Consider the following 18,162-nt stretch of genomic DNA (forward strand, 5'->3'; position numbering starts at 1 on the left):
GAAGGAAGCCTTTTCTACAGATGATGCACAAGAAACCCCACAAACAGTTTGCTGAAGACAAGCAAACTAAGGACATGGATTACTGGAACCATGTCCTGTGGCCTGATGTGACCAAGATAAACTTATTTGGTTCAGATGGTGTCAAGCCTGTGTGGCGGCAGCCAGGTGAGGAGCACAAAGACTACTGTGTCTTGCCTACAGTCAAGCATGGTGGTGGGAGTGTCATGGTCTGGAGCTGCATGAGTGCTGCCTATACTACAAAAATGTGAGGGGTGTACTCACTTTTGTGAGATACTGTGTATATATATTGTGTTTTTTTGCATTAAAATGCATTTGAAAAATAGCTGTGCATACACTGTGTCACATAAAAATTGCAATGATTGCCATTTTATTCTCAATGGTCTCTGCAAAAAAAAAAAAGTTTCATATATATATATATATATATATATATACACATACATACATACCCTCTATCTATCTATCCATCTATCTATAGATAGATGCAGTATCTCACAAAAGTGAGCACACATGACCCAGGGCGGGAAAATGGCTAATTGGGCCCAATTTGGACATTTTCACTTAGGGGTGTACTCACTTTTTAGACATTAATGGCTGTGTGTTGAGTTATTTTGAGGGGACAGTAAATTTACACTGTTAAGTGGATATTGTTATGCCTTACTTTTGTATATATATATCTTTTCTGAGAAGTAACACAAAACCATTGCACCGAACAGGTAAGTATAACATGTTTATTATTTACATTTTTGGGAAAGCTTCCTATGGGGGCTCTTGATGGGGGGAGGGGCTAAGAACACCAGCCAGGGACCCTGGAGGAGTAGGTTCAGGTATGCTCTGTATTACATGTTTATTTACAAAAAAATGAAAGGTTTACAACCACTTTAATCAGAGTCGTATGATGTCGCCCACGCAAAAACCCTGCTCCTCCCAGAAAGGGTCGCAGATGGATGTAACAATGTACAGTGCATGCATGAGACGAGACACATGTGCTCCATCTAACACATGTGAATTGGAAGTACCGTATATTGCAGACTAATCCCAGAAACAATTTTTAAAATAATGGGACGGGAACAAAGGCATAATAATAAAGGACAGTGCCACACATTAAAAAATAAAGGTAATTTTTAATAACATCCAATTATGGCTTGTGTAGCAATTATACACCATATATAATTTTTTGTATCTGCTATTTTTTTCTTCATAAAAATCAAGTTACCGTTTAAGGTAAAAAAACAAAAAACCTTCAGAATTACCCTTTTCCAGTCGCACTTTGAATGACAATTGCGCGGTCATGCAACACTGTACCCAAATGAAATATTCAGAATATTTTTTCCACACAAATAGATGTGTGATTTGGTGGTATTTAATCACTAGTGTTTATTTTTACTTTTTGCTAAACAAACAAGAAAAGACTGAAAAATTTAAGAAAAATAAATACATTTTATAGTTGGTTATAAAATTTTGCAAACAGGTAATTTTTCTCCTTCACTGATGTGTGCTGATGAGGCTACGATGAGACGGCACTGGTGGGCACTGATAAGGAGGCACTGATGAGGCTGCACCAATAGGTGGCACTGATAGGCGGCACTGATGATGAGGTACTGATTGGCAGCACTGATAGGTGGCACTGTAGCTGCTGACTTTTTAAAAACAGCCACTCACCTGTCCCACGATCCAGCAGTGTGCTCACTCCAGTCGGTTTCACCAACTGTCTTCTTTTTTTGGCACTAGCATTTCAGCTATGGGCACCCGGCTGTGACATCTTGTGGGTCTAAAGCCGGGTGCCTACTGCACAATCGTGAATGGTGGATGCAGTCTTCTGGGACCTGTCATGTTTTCCAGAAGACGGGGGGGGGGGGGGGTGTAGGAGAACTTCAGTTTCTGATCGCCTAGGTGGTCAGAGTGGAAGTGGGAGCGTGTACCTGTCAAAATTGGGTACTGTCCCCCCTCTTCTAGAAGAAGAGCAGTGATGAGTCCTTAAAGTGAAACTTCTCCTTTTGGGTGGAGCTCCGCTTTAAAGCGGGGGTTCACCCTAATAAAAAAATTCTAACATTACATTGAGCTCAATTCCGACAGTATGCTGATCTTTATTTATTTTTTGCTGTACATACCTCGTATAGCCATTTTCTTAGCCGGCTTCCGGGTAGTGAATCCCGCGGGAGTGGGCATTCCTATGCAGCAGTTAGTGATTGACTTAATGACACCCCCCCCCCCTCCCTGGGTTGGTCAGTCAGTAGGTGGGCCCCCGCACCTACTGGGGTGTTTTTCAGGTGCTTTAGCATTAAAAAAAGTGCCTGCAAAGCGCCTGAAAGAAGCTGCATTTGCAATCCCAATGTGAAAACCCGAGTGCTTTCACACTAAAGCGCCCGAAAAACACCCCAGTTTGAAAGGGGTCTTAGCATTAAAAAAAAAAGCGTGAAAGGGGTCTTATTATTTGTCTTTTAAGCTTCTACCTTTGATAAAGTCAAAAAGGAAGCTTAGAAAATGTACAAATGACATGAAAACTAACAGAAAAAACCTCAATAATAAAAAAAAAATACAAATATATATATATTGCTAAGAAAAATCTTCAATAACAAATAAAAACACACATATGTATAGTTTTTGTTTGTTATTGAAGATTTTTCTTAGCAATATATATATATTTGTATCTTTTTTTTTTTGTTATTGAGGTTTTTTCTGTTTATATATATATATATATACATATCTATAGCTATATGAATAATTGTATACTCTCCCTGTACACACATGCTGTCCCTGACTCCCAGACATGACTGTCACCCTCCTGTACACCTCTTTCACATTAATGTACTGTGTGCACAAAGCAGTGGTGACAGGTGCCTGGAGATAAGCTGGTTTAAACTTGACATAAAACCTACAAGAATGTGACATTGTGCGAGTGACTCAGTGCCAGCTCTCACACGTGTGCGTGTGACTTTGTCTCTGTGAGCAGAACAATAAAGTTACTCGAAAGGAGGGCTTCAAAAACATGGCGCTTTTTTAAGACAGAAAAGTGTGAAGGAGGAAAAAGAGTGTGAAAGGGAAGAAGTGTGAGGGCAGCATGGGGGTCGCAATGGACGTGAAGAAGGTTTATCCTTACCCTTTTAAGGAGGTGGTGACCAGTTACCTGAACAAGGTAAGCGTGCAGGAGCTCTTAGAACAGCTGGTTGTATATACAGTGTACTATGTCATCCACATGGCTGACCTTCCCCTCCTTCCTCACATAGAGCTACCCGGCCCCTCCCCCCATCTTCTCTATACAAAGTATCCCACCTTTGTATCCTGCTATGTCTAATCACCGATAGAGAGCTCCTGATCTTCCTTACAGACGATGGCAGAGTGTGTGCACCTCAGTGTATTCAGTGCCTGGCAGGGGAGTCCATGTCTCATTTTAACCACTTCCTATCCTAGCTAATTCTGGCACTTCGCTCTACGTGTAAAAATCTATCTTTTTTTTTTTTTTTTTGCTAGAAAATTACTGCCTCCTATATATATATATATATATATATATATATATATATATATATATATATATATATATATATATATATATATATATATATATATATATATATATATATATATATATATATATATATATATATATATATTACATAAAAGCAGAGGCCCTATAGAATACAATGGTGGGTGTTGCTGTTTTTTATGCCACACTGTATTTGCACAGCGGTTTTTCAAATGCAATAAAAAAATAAAAAATAAACAGAACACTAAAGTTGGCCCAATGTTTTTTTTTGGTTCAATATATAAAAGGTGATGTTAAATCAAGTAAATATAAACCTAACATGTCACGCTAAAAAAAGTGTCTACCCGTGGAATGGCGGAAAACTACAGTGCTTAAAAGTCTCCATAGATGCTTTAAACGCTTGTAACATCCTTCTACTTTCACATTATACAAAAAAAATTGGGCTAACTTTGCTGTGTGTGTGTGTGTGTGTGTGTGTGTGTGGTGTGTGTGTGTGTGGTTGTTGTGTGTGGCGTGTGTTTTTTTTTTTTTTTTTTTTTTTTTTTTTTTAATTCATTAGCATTCTAGCATTTGATTCAGCATAGTAGCGTGAGCTACAGTATGCCTTTATATATTTTTTTTTGCGCCGTACTCACTCTGTAATCGAGTAGTAAAGTTTCCGGGGAATGGGCGTTCCTATTCAGAGGGCTCGTGATTGACGGCCGGCTATGGCGCGTCACGCTTCACGGAAATAGCCGAAATAGGTGTTTGCTCTTCACGGCGCCTGCGCAGTCAGCTCCGATGTCTGTGCGCAGGCGCCGTATAGCGCTGGGAAGAGCCGAGACCTACTCCGGCTATCTTCGGGGAGCGTGACGTGCCATAGCCGGCCGTCAATCATCTTCCCTCTGGATAGGAACGCCCATTCCCCGCGGGGAGTCGGAATCTTCTCTATAGGATTACACAGTGAGTACTGGGCAAAAAAAAAAAGAGGCATACTGTAGCTCGCGTTACTATGCTTAATTTAATCCTACAATGTTGTTACTGAGGGTGAACCACCGCTTTAAAGAGTATTAAAATAAAAGAAAAAATTGCATTTGAAAAACTGCTGCGCAAATACGGTGTGACAAAATATTGCAACAACCATCATTTTATTCTCTAGGGCCTCTGCAAAAAAAATAAATAAATAGTGCAAAATAGTGATTTTTTTTTTTTTACTTGTAAGCAACGAATGTCAGAAAAGGATTGGTCTTTAAATGGTTAACCTTCCTTCATCTACACGTTCTTTCTTTTGATAAAAGAACGAAAGGATACTTTTGTTTCCACTTATTCCTGTGTTGTAATAAAACTTGGCAGGCTGCCTGGATTTTGTTTTTCCAGCTGTGAGAACGCTCTGCACTTGTTGGATCGGGAAGGGGAAAAAGATAGCAATTTTGATTCTTTACGATTAAGCGTGCAGCTCTACTTTTAAATGTAACCAGTTTAGCGCGGCACAGGAGGTCTAGTGCTAGAAGTATTGCTCTTGCTCTGAGGCTTGCAACATTACAATTAACAACAACCTTTGTGATGGCATGGGCAGTGCCAGGTCCTATTTATGGAGAGATCTGGGGTCTATTAGACTCCAAATCTCTCCTCTGGCCTCCCATGCAGCCGATCAGACCGACTGCTTTCTTGACAGCCAGGTAAACAAAGAGGCGGAACCAGAAGTGACAAACTACTCTTTACTCCCGGTTTCCAGGGTTACAGAGAGAGAGGAATGATGTCAGTTCCTCTGTCTCTCTGTTCAGGGCAGTAATCGCCAACAGACGCATCGCTCCCAGGTTCCTCTATGGGACAATAGAGCCCGGGGGAGGGGGGTGCGGCCCCCTTCTGCCACCTGCAGAAGTGATTGAGTGGCTATCTAGCCACTTGGATCACTTCTGCCTGTTAGGGAATCGCCAACTGAAATAATACATACCGGAATGATGCCTGTTCCACCTAAAAGTGGAAATTCCGCTTTAAGAGCTCCTCACCCTCTTGCATGCCACATTTGGGGGGGGGGGGGGGTTTATCTAGTTTTGACAGATACCCAGCTCCCACTTCCGCTCAAGCCGCCTAGGCATTGCTGGACTGTGGGACAGGTAAATGTGTGTGTTTATTAAAAGTCGTCGGCTTCAATTTTTGTAGCTGCTGACTTTTAACCACTTCATTACTGGGCACTTAAACCCCCTTCGTGCCCAGACCAATTTTCAGCTTTCAGCGCTGAAGCATTTTGAATGACAATTGCGCGGTCATACAACACTGTACCCAAATTATATTTTTATAATTTTTTTCCCATAAATGGAGCTTTCTTTTGGTGGTCTTTGATCACCTCTGTCATTTTTATTTTTTGCGCTATAAACATAAAAAAACAGAACATTTTGGAAAAAAAAAACACTATTTTTTACTTTTTGTTATAATAATATCCCAATTTTTTTTAAAAAAAATTAAAATTTCCCTCGGTTTAGGCCGATACGTATTCTTCTACATATTTTTGTTAAAAAAGAATCGCAATAAGCGTATATTGATTGGTTTGCGCAAAAGTTATAGCGCCTACAAAATAGGGGATAGATTTATGATTTTTTATTTTTTTACTACTAATGGCGGTGCACTGCCATGAAATGTGTTTTGCCATGAAATGTGATGGTCCGCCTCCATCACATCCCATTGGCTCACTCATGTCATGTGACATATACACACGTCATCAGTCTCAGCTAGGCTATTATAGGGAGAGGATCTCCTCTCCCTGTGATAGCTTGAGTTATATATGTGGATGAGGGCTGAAGTGTCGCCCCTTCACCTCTTCTGCGCCTGCTCCTTCCATAGAACTGAGAGTGATACCCGTGTAACCAAAAGATAATATAAAAGTCGTATTGGAGAGTATGGGGGATTTCCAGGGTGCAGAATCCAAGAATCAAAGCACGGAGCTGGTATATAGTGTTAGGAAGGAGAAGCCAGTGTGATATGCACAGCTCTGTGAGGAGCAGCCTGTGTTGCAGTGAGTGCATTGCTCGTGTAACAATGTATAGAAACAATGATCTCTCCTCTCTCTTAGCCCTTTGATAAGCTGCACGGGGGCTGACCTCCCTGGGTGTGCGAGTAAGCTACATTTACTACTACAGCTCCGTGCAGCTATTACAGGGGGAGGAGATCCTCTCCCTATGATAGCCAATAGCCTAGCTGAGACTGATGACGTGTCTATATGTCACATGACATGAGTGAGCCAATGGGATGTGATGGAGGCGGACCATCACATTTCATGGCAAATCGCATTTCATGGCAATGCAGCGGCAATTTTTTTTTTTTGTCAGGCCTGCGATATTGCGGCGGACGTATCAGACACTTTTGACACAAATTTCGGACCATTCACATTTATACAGCGAACAGTGCTATAAAAATGCACTAATTACTGTATAAATGTGACTGGCAGTGAAGGGGTTAACACTAGGGGGTGAGGAAGGGGTTAAATGTATTCCCTGGGTGTTCTTACTGTGTGGGGGGAGGGGACTGACTGGGGGAGGTGACCGATGCTGTGTCCCTATGTAAAGGGACACAGATCGGTCTCCTCTCTCCCTGACAGGACGTGGAGCTCTGTGTTTACACACAGAGCTCCACGTCCCTGCTGTCACCGACGATCGCGAGTGTCTGGTGGACATCACGGCCGACAGGCACACGCATCGCCTCCCGAGCTATGCGCCGAGCACGTTGTTTCCCCGCTGCGCGCCCGGGGAATGACAACAATAGGACGTCCAAAGACGTCCACTCAGCACTTGAGAGCCGGGCTCTGGACGTCTTTCGTCCATAGCGCGGATCCCAAGTGCTTAATAAACACAACTGGAACTCCGCTTTAAGGCCCCATGTACGGACGCTTTTTTCAACTGCCCCTGAATACATTCAAAGTTATCTTATGTGACCATGTACACCACAGGTGTCAAACACAAGGCCCGCGGGTTACAAGCAGGGCTGTGGAGTCGGAGTCGAGGAGTCGGAGTCGGGGGAAATTTTGGGTACCTGGAGTCGGAGTCGGCAAACAATGCACCGACTCCGACTCCGACTCCTACTAAATTTAGATTGGAATAAAAAAAAAAAAGCAAGTTTAAATGTCCCAATTCACAAAAAGTTATAATTAATGACTTCTCTACTGTAAGAATAAAGACCAATGCATGCAGTGCCTCACGTAACCGCAAAACGAACACGTTAAGTGACCGTGAAGAAGCATGCTTTTCATGTGCTTCACTATATGGCACGCAACGCACAATTAGGAGCGGCAATACTTATACTTTCCATAGTGTTGTGTTCTGCTTTTACAGGGAACGCAGCGCCCATGGGTAACCTAGCCTCTCACTGATAAGGGATTAAATAAATATTTTTTTTGCAGGACTAGAGAGTGAGACACTTGTATAAGTGAAGGGAATGGAGGGCCAATAGTTCAAGCTGTAAACCATTGGAAAAACTGCTGTCATTCAGCTAAGACTATAAAAACTTGTAAACTCCGATTGTTAGCTTAAACTTTAAACATGACTATGGGATTCTCCTAGGAAAATCATGTTTTAGAATAAATGCCCCTTCCTGGATCCTCCCACTGCCCTATGTTTTTTGTTTTTGAACTGGTAAAGATCCTGTTCCTGATGTTTATGCCTGCTGCTACTATCCAGCCACTTGATTGATTAAAGCGGGAGTTCACCCATAAAACAATTTTTCCCCTTAGATGAATGCTCGTTTTGTCTAGGGGAATCGGCTAGTTGTTTTAAAATATGAGCTGTACTTACCGTTTTCGAGATGCATCTTCTCCGTCGCTTCCGGGTATGGGTCTTCGGGAGCGGGCGTTCCTTCTTGATTGACAGTCTTCCGAGAGGCTTCCGACGGTCGCATCCATTGTGTCACTAGTAGCCGAAAGAAGCCGAACGTCGGTGCGGCTCTATACTGCGCCTGCGCACCGACGTTCGGCTTCTTTCGGAAAATCGTGACGCGATGGATGCGACCGTCGGAAGCCTCTCGGAAGACTGTCAATCAAAATAGGAACGCCCATTCCCGCAGCCCATACCCGGAAGCGACGGAGAGGATGCATCTCGTAAACGGTAAGTACAGCTCATATTTTAAAACAACTAGCCGATTCCCCTAGACAAAACGAGCAGGAATCTAAGGGGAAAAAGTGTTATGTACGGGTGAACCCCCGCTTTAATAAAAAAAAATAATAAAACTTTGTTTTCATTGTGTTTGTCTTTTGCTTAAACTGTGCAATACAGTAGACTGTTGGCTTCCCAGCCAGTAGTCCTGTGGTAGGTTGCGTTTCTTTCCCTCAAGGAATGTATAAAATACATTCGCATATTAATACAGAGGAGTCGGAGTCGGAAGTACATAAAACTGAGGAGTCGGAGTCGGAACATTTATCTACCGACTCCACAGCCCTGGTTACAAGGCCAACTGCAGGATAGCTCCAGCCCTCCTCTGGTCCTACTCCAGACCCCTACTTTCTGCTTTCAAGCAATGCATCCAGCTTCTTCCCAGCAGCAACATAAGGAAAGGGGGGTGCACTGTGATGTAAGGGAGAGTGGGGGGCTCAATTTCTGATGGTGGGGTGGGTCTTGACATCTAATGTAAGGGGAGGGGATGCGCTGGATGGACATCTAATCTTACAGATACAACCGGCCCTTTTAACAGCATTTCTTTGAAAGCAAAAAAGGAGTTCAGACGCTGAAGATTTCCATATTTCAGACGCTTAATGCGGTACCGACGTTTCGTCGCATTTTCGTTTATAAGCGTTTTTCGGCCATTTAAAAAAAAATTTAGAAACGCTTCTAAACGCTGTTTGTAAACGCAGCAAAAAGGACGTGTTAAACCTGGGTTACTATCTGTCAAGTTTAATCATTTAGGAGCAGTTGTAAAAACGTCCCGTGTACATGGAGCCTAAGGCTTCTTTGACACGAGGCGGACTCTGTCGCTCTCCGCTGAGCCGGAAGATGACGAGTCTTGTGCAACGCCGCTGTCTCCTATAGAGAGATCTGGATAAAAACGGACAGTATGTCCGTTTTCATCAGATCTCACCTGATCCGCCATGGAAGGATAGGGACGTATCGCCATACGTCTGATTTTTGGCGGATCGGATGTCAGCTGAAATGTCTCCGCTGACATCCAACGCTCCATAGGATTGCATGGAGCAGCCGTTCATGTCCCCCGACAAAACTGACAGGCGGACCTAAACGGTCCGACCGTGTGAAAGGGGCCTAGGGCACTATGAAGCCATGTGCTGTTACTGCATATGTTTACCATTTCCAGTTTGGCCAGTTCTGACATTTCTCTCATACATGGAAATCCAGCTGTGTGTTTTTTTTTTTTTTTTTTTTATGGCTACAAAATTACTTGGAGCCCCCAAACATGATATATCTTCTTTTTAAGCAGAGAATAAAAGATGTTATGCCAAGTAAATAGGCTCAAAATTTCAAGTCCTGAGCTACTAGCCAGGCCTCAAGGCGTACTTGCCACCAGTTACCTAGCCCAACCCCTACCATGTCCCGCCCCCAGACACGCCCTCATCAATTATCTCATGAAATGACACTTAAATGTTTTATGCAGAATTAAGTTATAAAAATATTAACAACAACTTTATCCGTGCCCACAAATGCAGCCTGCCCATGTCTACCAATGCAGCCAAGTGTCCCCATTGCAGCCTACCTGTGCTGAGTGAGAGGAGCCAGAGCCGGAGCCGCCGCCTGGTTGTTCAAAGCGCAGGGAACATGACAGCTTTCAATTCAATAGCTGTGTTCCCTGCTGCAAGCCGCCATATACAGCCCCTCCCCCTTGCCCGGGAAACTTTGATAGACAAATCACCCGTCCTATCCTGGGATGGGTGATCTGTCTATCAAAGTGCCCGGACAAGGGGGAGGGGCTGTATATGGCGGCTCGCGGCAGGGAGCACAGCTATTGAATTGAAAGCTGTCATGTTCCCTGCGCTTTGAACAACCAGGCTGCGGCGGCGGCTCCTCTCCTTGCTCGCCCCCCTGCTCCCAGGCAGCCCACACTCGCCAGCCCTCAAATTTACTTGCAAAATGCGAGCAGGCGAGTGCAAATTTTGAGGGCTGTCTAACATGTTATTCCTTAAAAATTGCATACGTCTGTAGAAATTCTCGTGTGACTTTATCTGAAAATGCACAATTTCAAAGCCACATGTCAGTGCGACTTGGAAGACATCTGTGCGGCTTCATCCACAGATGTCGATCCAAGTCCATGGCAAGTCCATGGCATGACAAGTCATTCTGGTGTGAACGGGGCTTAGAGATACAAAGGAGGTTTGGTGCTAAAATGTGTGCGTTCACATTTGCACAGGGGGATATTTACATTTTTTTGCATTCCTATGGATCACAGGAATGCAATTTGTTTTGCACTGCTGTGACCTGTTTTCAGCAGAGAGCGGACTGAAGTCTGCTCTCTGCTGATGTCACAGGAATCGGTCCAGGCACCGCGTCATCCCGACCACAGAGTCTGGATTCAGCCAAGTGCAGCTGAGAGCCTGAGACAGCCGCGCCCACCCCCTCCACATCTCAGCGCTTCAGTGAGCAAGGACTAGCAGAGCTGCTAATTGACAGTCAGCAGCTTTCTGCTCATGAAGCTGTGAGAACCGAGCCATCTGTGACGTTCGATCGCTCGGTTCTCAGTGTAGAGGCGTCGGGGCACAGAAGCAGCATCAGACCAATGCTGCATCCACCTAGGTGACCTCAAGTCATGGCTCTCAGGGCCCTACCAAAGGGGTGCAGGAACAGGATGGCTATGCTGGGGAGACGGGGTGGGATAAAACGGGTCAATGGTCTGAGCAGAGTTCAAGGAAGATGTTTCTCAAGAGAGTAGTTGGGAGTCCACACAGCTGTTGTGGCAGGCAAGAGAGTGGCCAGTCCAGGCAGAAGTCGAGGCAGGTAGCAGGCAAAAGCAGATGACTGCCAGCAAGAGCCTATATGTGCAACTGGTCAAAGCCAATAGGCCACATGACAAGCTGCACATTAACTGATTGATCAGGCCCCAGGGTGGATTATGGCGGTACTGTAACAGACACATTCGGGAGTGTTGGGTTCCTGGTCCGATACTGCGCTCAGTGGTCTGATCCTGCAGCCTGTATATCACTACTGTGTCTTGTAGTGTGAACTGGAACTATGGCTGTTGGATTGAGGTGAGCATGCATGGGTGGGTTCGTCAGTGATCGTGTTCTTATTTATGTCATCACAGGTTTATTCTGTTGTCTCAGAAGATGCTAGGTCTAATGCCGCGTACATAATGCAGCATGAAAAAAAAACGAAGTTTTTCGGCATGTAGAAAAAATTAAGTTTTTCCAACTTCATCATTAAAACGGCGTTGCCCACAAACCATCGTTTTTAAAAAATGCTCTAGCAAAGCGCTGTGATGTACAACACGTACAACGGCACTATAAAGGGGAAGTTCTATGCGGGTGACGCCACCCTTGGGGCTGCTTTTGCTGATTTCGTGTTAGTAAAAGACGATTCGCACTTTTCTGTCTGTTACAGCTTGATGAATGTGTTTACTCCATTACGAACGGTAGTTTTACCAGAACGAGCGCTCCCGTCCCATAACTTGCTTCTGAGCATGCGCTTTTTAGCCCACACACGATAATTTTTTACAACCCGAAAAACGACATAGTTTAAAACGTCGTTAAAAAATGCAGCATGTTCGATTTTTTTTTTTTTTTTTTTTTTTTTTTTTTTTTTTTACGTTTTTCAGAACCCGAAAAATGATGTGAAGCCCACACACACGATCAGCGATTTCAGCCCAAATTTTAGGGCTGAATTTAGGGCTAATTTTAGGTTGCCATCACAATGGCGTGCACTTTCGCCGCCGCTCGTTGTGATGGCAACCCATGTGTTTGACGGCACGGCACTGCAGTGCTATTGCGGACGCACGAGAATGGGGCGGGACGGGCACCCTCGTCTACAGTATTCCGGAAGCAACAGCAGGGAAAAGTGAGGACGCACAGCAAGACTCGCGCATGCGCAGTAGGGAACCGGGAAGTGAAGCTACAACGCTTCACTTCTTGATTCCCTTTACCGAGAATGGCGGCGGGGACAGCCAAGAGCCAAGCAATTGATCGGCTTCGGCTGCCGACATCGCGGGCACCCTGGACAGGTAAGTGTCCATTTCTTAAGTCAGCAGCTGCTGGCTTTTTTTTTTTTTAAGGCGGACCTCCGCTTTAATAAGATCCTGACCTTACTTGACAGACATATTTACTGTTGCATGCCCCATCATCTCTAATGATGTTATACAAAGTAAGTATTGAGGAGGAAGTTGCACACATCTAGGACATAAAACATACATTTTAGTAAAACCGATATAATGAGAGCTCTGTCCATGCAAGCTGACAATGCAGAGGAATACTTGATGAATAGAACAGGTGAAATTTCATTGTACTCTCTGTAGAGACTACAGCACGGAGCCTGCTGTATCATGAGTAGATACTAGCCCATGGTAGATACTGTATAACCTTACAAATCATTTGCACCTTTGACACTGGTCTCTCAGGATGAACTGTATCACTTACATGGTGATACTGTAAAAAGCCTGGACCAAAATCATTTGTATCCTGCACATCTTTCTCTTTGCATGACCAGCATTAATATTTTACAAGGCATGTGAATTAATGTACTTCTGAGGAGAGCTTTTCAGTAAACATCAGAATAAATACTTTAAAGTGGAGTTCCACCCATTTTTTTATGTTTGTCTGTGCTGCATGCTCTAATCTCATAGTGTTCAGAATGGACAATTTTTATTTAATTTGTTGCTTGTAAATACCTTTATTTTGTAGTCCTTCATTACTTCCTCCTCCTTATTTGCCTAGGCTATTTGCAAGGGTTTCTGGGATAGGCATCATGTTTCCCAGTAGTCCTTGCAAACCTAACTGAAACCTATTACATTGCTTGTGCACTGAGCATGTGCGAGATATGCAAAGCTGAAATCCAGGAAGTCATACAGTCTGGCTTCATGATGCCCACACTTAAGATGGCCACAGTCTATTTCTAGATTATAAACTATCTAAATGATGTAACAACCTAACAAAACGGACCTTAGTTTACAGACTAACTTACTAGAATACATTAAGCTTGTGTATTACAGGGGTATTTATATTTAAAAAGTGAAATTGTGGGTGGAACTCCCCTTTAAAAATCCCTTTTTTTTCTCTCAATTATGAACCTTTTTGTAGCTTTCTAGCTGTAAACAACTTCTCGAGCATGAATCGGTTTCAGCAACACTCTGACCATGATAAGTAGGGTTGTGCAGCCAAGGAGGCCAATTAAAGCAAGACATGGAGGCACAGTGGGGAGTTGGCACTGAGGCCGGAGTGTCCATATCGGATGCTGAACAAACCAGTTTCCACTTTCTTGAGCGCCCTGCCTATCACACAGTCAACTGCAACAGCTGAGCCTCTTCTGCTCCTGACATGTTCCTGATGATGAAACGAATGATGCAAAATATATTGACTTCAAGATGTATGTGTTGGGGGTCCAACACATACACAAGATGTATGTGCTCTTTGGGCATGAGCAGAGGGATTTGATAATGCCAGCCTGAAAACATCTATGAAAATACTGCAAGTAATCCCCTTGTTGTGGCTTAAAGCTGTACTCTGGGATTTAGAAAAACTCTACCCATGCAGTGGGATCACTCTAGTCTAAAACCTTGTACACACAATCGGATTTTCCGACAGGAACTGTGTGTTGACAGCCTGTTGGAGGAAAATCCGACCAGTTGTACGCTCCATCGGACAATTGTCGGATTTTCCGGGGACTAATGTTGGATGGCAGGCTTTAAAATTTTATGTGGACAACGGTCTGTTGTCAGATTTTTCCGATCGTGTGTGCACAAGTCCGTCCGAACATAAGTCCAAAGTACAAGTCCAAAGTACAAGTACGCATGCTAAGAAGCGATGCTCACCAAACACGAAATTAGCAGAAGGTGCCCAAAGGGTGGCACTCAAGAGCTGAAAAACCACATAGTATGTCTAGTATGTCACTACGTTCGTGTTTGTTGGCCGACAATTGTGTGCCGTTTGTATGCAAGACAAAATCCAGGCTGCTGTTCACTTCTGCCTGAAGCTCTGGGCTGTGGATGGCATTATCATGTGCATAATTAACGCTGCATTGCGACCGGGGCCTGAAGTACCTTAAAGAGGCAGCAGTGATGGACTAGTGCATGGGTCTTCAAACTACTGCCCTCCAGTTGTTTAGGCATGATGGGATATGTATTTCCTTGTTATGTCTGTGAATGTCAGAGTTTTACAATGCCTCATGGAATGTGTAGTTCCGCAACAGCTGGAGGGCCATAGTTTGAGGATCCCTGGATTAGTGGCTTAGACAGAGGGAGCCTGCAGGCGTGGGGAGTATTTCTTCCTATTCTAGCACCCCTAGAATAATCATTTAACCCTTGCAGTGCAGGGGTGCCACTGCAAGGGTAGTTATTGTTTAATTCCTGGAGTTCAGCTTTTGAAGAAAACCCTATGGACAAAAAAGTAAAGAGGCAGGGTAGCCTTAGTTTGCTCCCAACTAATGATGCACAAGAAGGAGCCAAGGGCAGTTGTAAAAAGAGCTTGCCTAACCCTCCATATTTATTAAGACAAACACCCAGCTCCTTGTTCCTGTTTACCTCAAGTCCTAGAACACAGTCTCATGGTGCCCAACCTGTGGCCTGAGGGCCTTATGTGGCCATTGGGAATATAATATGCAGCCCTTGGAACTCAGTATTCTGTAGCGGGAACATTGATTAGTGTATAGCATTGATCCAGAGATGGTAGACTAGCTTCATTTAGCCTCGGTTCACACTAGATGAGGTGCAAATTCACAGGAAATTGGCTGCGAATTCTGCACTGCATCAAAATTGCAACCCATTCATGCGAACCGATTGCGGAGTGTATGTTAATAATGACACAATTGGTTTGCAAAACTCGGTGTGATTTGCAGAATCTGAGGGCATGGGTGTAAACACCCGATTCTGATGCAGACAAAAAAGTGTCCTGCACGAGTTTGGTGCAAATGCGGTGTGATTTGAGCCATACAAATCCATGGCTCAAATCGCACCCCAGAGACATCTCATGTAATTTGCATAGGAATGTGCTGCGATTCCTGTACAAATTGCATGTGGTGTCCCACACCGCGTCAGTGTGAACCCAGGCTCAGCGGGTTCCCAGTTTTGTATTGTCTTCTGCAAGTAAATCTCCAGCCAGAAAATGTAGCATGTCCACACTCTCTGACCTTCATTTTCTCTTCCTATTAGGTCTACAGTTTCTGACTGTCCTCTCAAGCATTACATATATTGAATGTTATGTGCGGCCATTTGGTTCTTTCACGGGCTGTATTTGAGGCTCCCTTTAGCGCATAAGTTGACAACCACTGACCTAGTCTACAATTGTCTGAGCTGCTGTCACACGGATAACCTTTTCGACCCCCATACTGCCCTTTCAAAACTCCTCACTAGCAACTTGCTGTTAAATCCAATGGCCACTACTCAGTACTCGTACCATTAGACCTTTCTGCTGTCTTTGACACAACTGACCACCTGCTTCTCCTCCAAAACTTCACTCCTTTTTTGGTTCTACTCCTACCTATTTAAGTTCTCTTTCGGTGTCGCCTAAAACTCTCTACATCTTGCTCTGCTTATTTCCGTAGGGGTCCCCCCAAGGCTCTGTCCTTGGACCCCTTCTATTATCTATTTTCAACACGTCCTTTGCTAAGTTGATAACTTTTTAGATGAATTCCAAAACTTTCTCTATGTGATGAAACACAAATCTATTCAGATTTACAGTATATCTATCTATACTATATTAATTCCAAAGGGAAATGATTAAAATAATTACATTTAACGAAGACTATCTTTGTACTCTTCAGCTCTCTCTTTCCCATCACTAATTTAGTGATTGACATATCGGTATAGATGTCACGCCACTAGATGTAATCCTAGACTCTGACCTCTCCGTTTTTAGCCCGACATCCAGTTACTGTCCAAATCTTTAATTGTAAGGTTCATGCTCACTGTTCTAAATGTCAGAACATGTAACTATTGACAAAACAGAACTTTTAAACGTTAATGCATAAAACATTTTTTTTTTTTTTTAAATCAATTTAGATGTGGTTGATAAGATCCTATCTTTGTAGTTCTAATGTTTCACAGTTTGGGTGCCTGTAAACACATGCCAAGGACATTTTCAGTCTAGTAATTGGGAAGTGACTGTTACCTGTGCAATTTTGCATTGAAATGTCCCCTTGGTGTATCTTTTGCATTTATTTAGTGTGACAATGCTGGCAGTATTTGAAAGCATCTATATTAAAACGCTCTTGCCATGAGCAAATCTCTCCTCAATCAGCGCTTCAGAGCGTATGTCATGTAACAGTACATAAAAGATGAAAGGTTCACCTTGAAGATGGGGCCATAAATCCAGCTCACTGGGGTCTCGCAATGTCTATAATCGTGGACGGCATGCTGCCTCTGGAATCTTAAGTGAAGCTGTTTGATACCCCATCGTTTTCTTTTGTGTGAGCCATACAATATTCTTTGTCACCTGGGACAAATATAAAATAGAATAGACAAAAATTGTAAGATTTCTTTCTTTTTGTGTTGTAAAAGGAAATGCTCATAAAGAATGCTAAATAAATCATTGTTAGTACGGCCAGAACATCTAAGTTGGGCTTATTATTAAATATTGTAGATGGATTCTTAACTGAGAAATAAAGCACAGGGTATTGTCAAATGGCTTTAGAGAACACAAGCAGTAGCCCTTAGCAAGCTGTAATATAGTGCCCAGACTGTTGTGCCTCCTCAGGTAAGACCCTCCCACCTTTCTTCTAATCTAATAAGTGTTCGTAAGAAGGGGGTGGGGGGAGGGAATCATGGAAATAGTGAACACGGAATGGTACAAAACCTGCTTGGGGTATGCTGAAGCAACCTGTTTGCCAGGGTTTTAGCAAAATGTTTCAGGTCAGTATTTAAGAGGGCTATCGGCCGATAGCTGCCACACTGAGAAGCATCCTTCCCCTCTTTAGGGACCAGGGAGATGTAAGCCCTAAGAACATCAGCGGGCATAGCCATCACTTTCACCTGAGAGTTGAACGCTGACACTACATGTGGAGAAGGCAATTCAAAGCAGGTATAAGGCCATTGAGGCCTGGGGCCTTCTTCGTTTTACAGTGAGCTAGTGCTGCACCCCCCTCCTCAGTATTTGGTGCTTCTAGGGGGAGAGAGTGCATCCCAGAGGATTGAATCACAGATGGTATGTCTGACGAGGCGTTTAAATCAGGGGACCGAGAGAAAAATATTTGGTCAAGTCGGCTGTCAATACAGAACTGATTTCATGGAGTTGAAGCAGAGCTTAAAGGGGGTTGTAAAGGTTCCTAAATAAAAAAAAAAAAAAAAAATCATACTTGCCTCCACTGTGCAGCTCGTTTTGCACAGAGTGGCCCAAATCGTCAACTTCTAGGGTCCCTCATCGGCTGTCTTGGCTCCTCCCCGCAAGAGCTTGCGGGCGCGCTCCCGTGGTACAGTCGGGAGCCAATGGCTGCGCTGCTATTAATCATTTAATGAATGAGCCGAGAAGCCCGGCCGAGAAACGAGCATGTTCACAACGCTGGACTTTTGAGGGTGCAGGTAAGTAAACGGGGGGCTGGGGGCCGCTAATTGTCGGA

At 43.7% G+C, this 18,162-nt stretch overlaps 1 protein-coding gene across 1 annotated transcript in view; it reads left to right on the plus strand.

Annotated features, from left to right (window-relative positions):
• The first annotated feature begins 2,954 nt into the window (after nt 1–2,954).
• Nucleotides 2,955–18,162, plus strand: part of PRELID2 (PRELI domain containing 2) — a 167,146-nt gene continuing 151,938 nt past the window's right edge. Inside the window, exon 1 of the mRNA XM_040344592.1 lies at nt 2,955–3,154. Within this exon, the coding sequence (XP_040200526.1) occupies nt 3,080–3,154 (75 nt within the window). The 5' untranslated portion in view covers nt 2,955–3,079. The remainder of the gene's footprint in view (nt 3,155–18,162) is intronic.

The sequence above is a fragment of the Rana temporaria genome, chromosome 3 (assembly GCF_905171775.1).
Source record: "Rana temporaria chromosome 3, aRanTem1.1, whole genome shotgun sequence".
Lineage (NCBI taxonomy): Eukaryota > Metazoa > Chordata > Amphibia > Anura > Ranidae > Rana > Rana temporaria.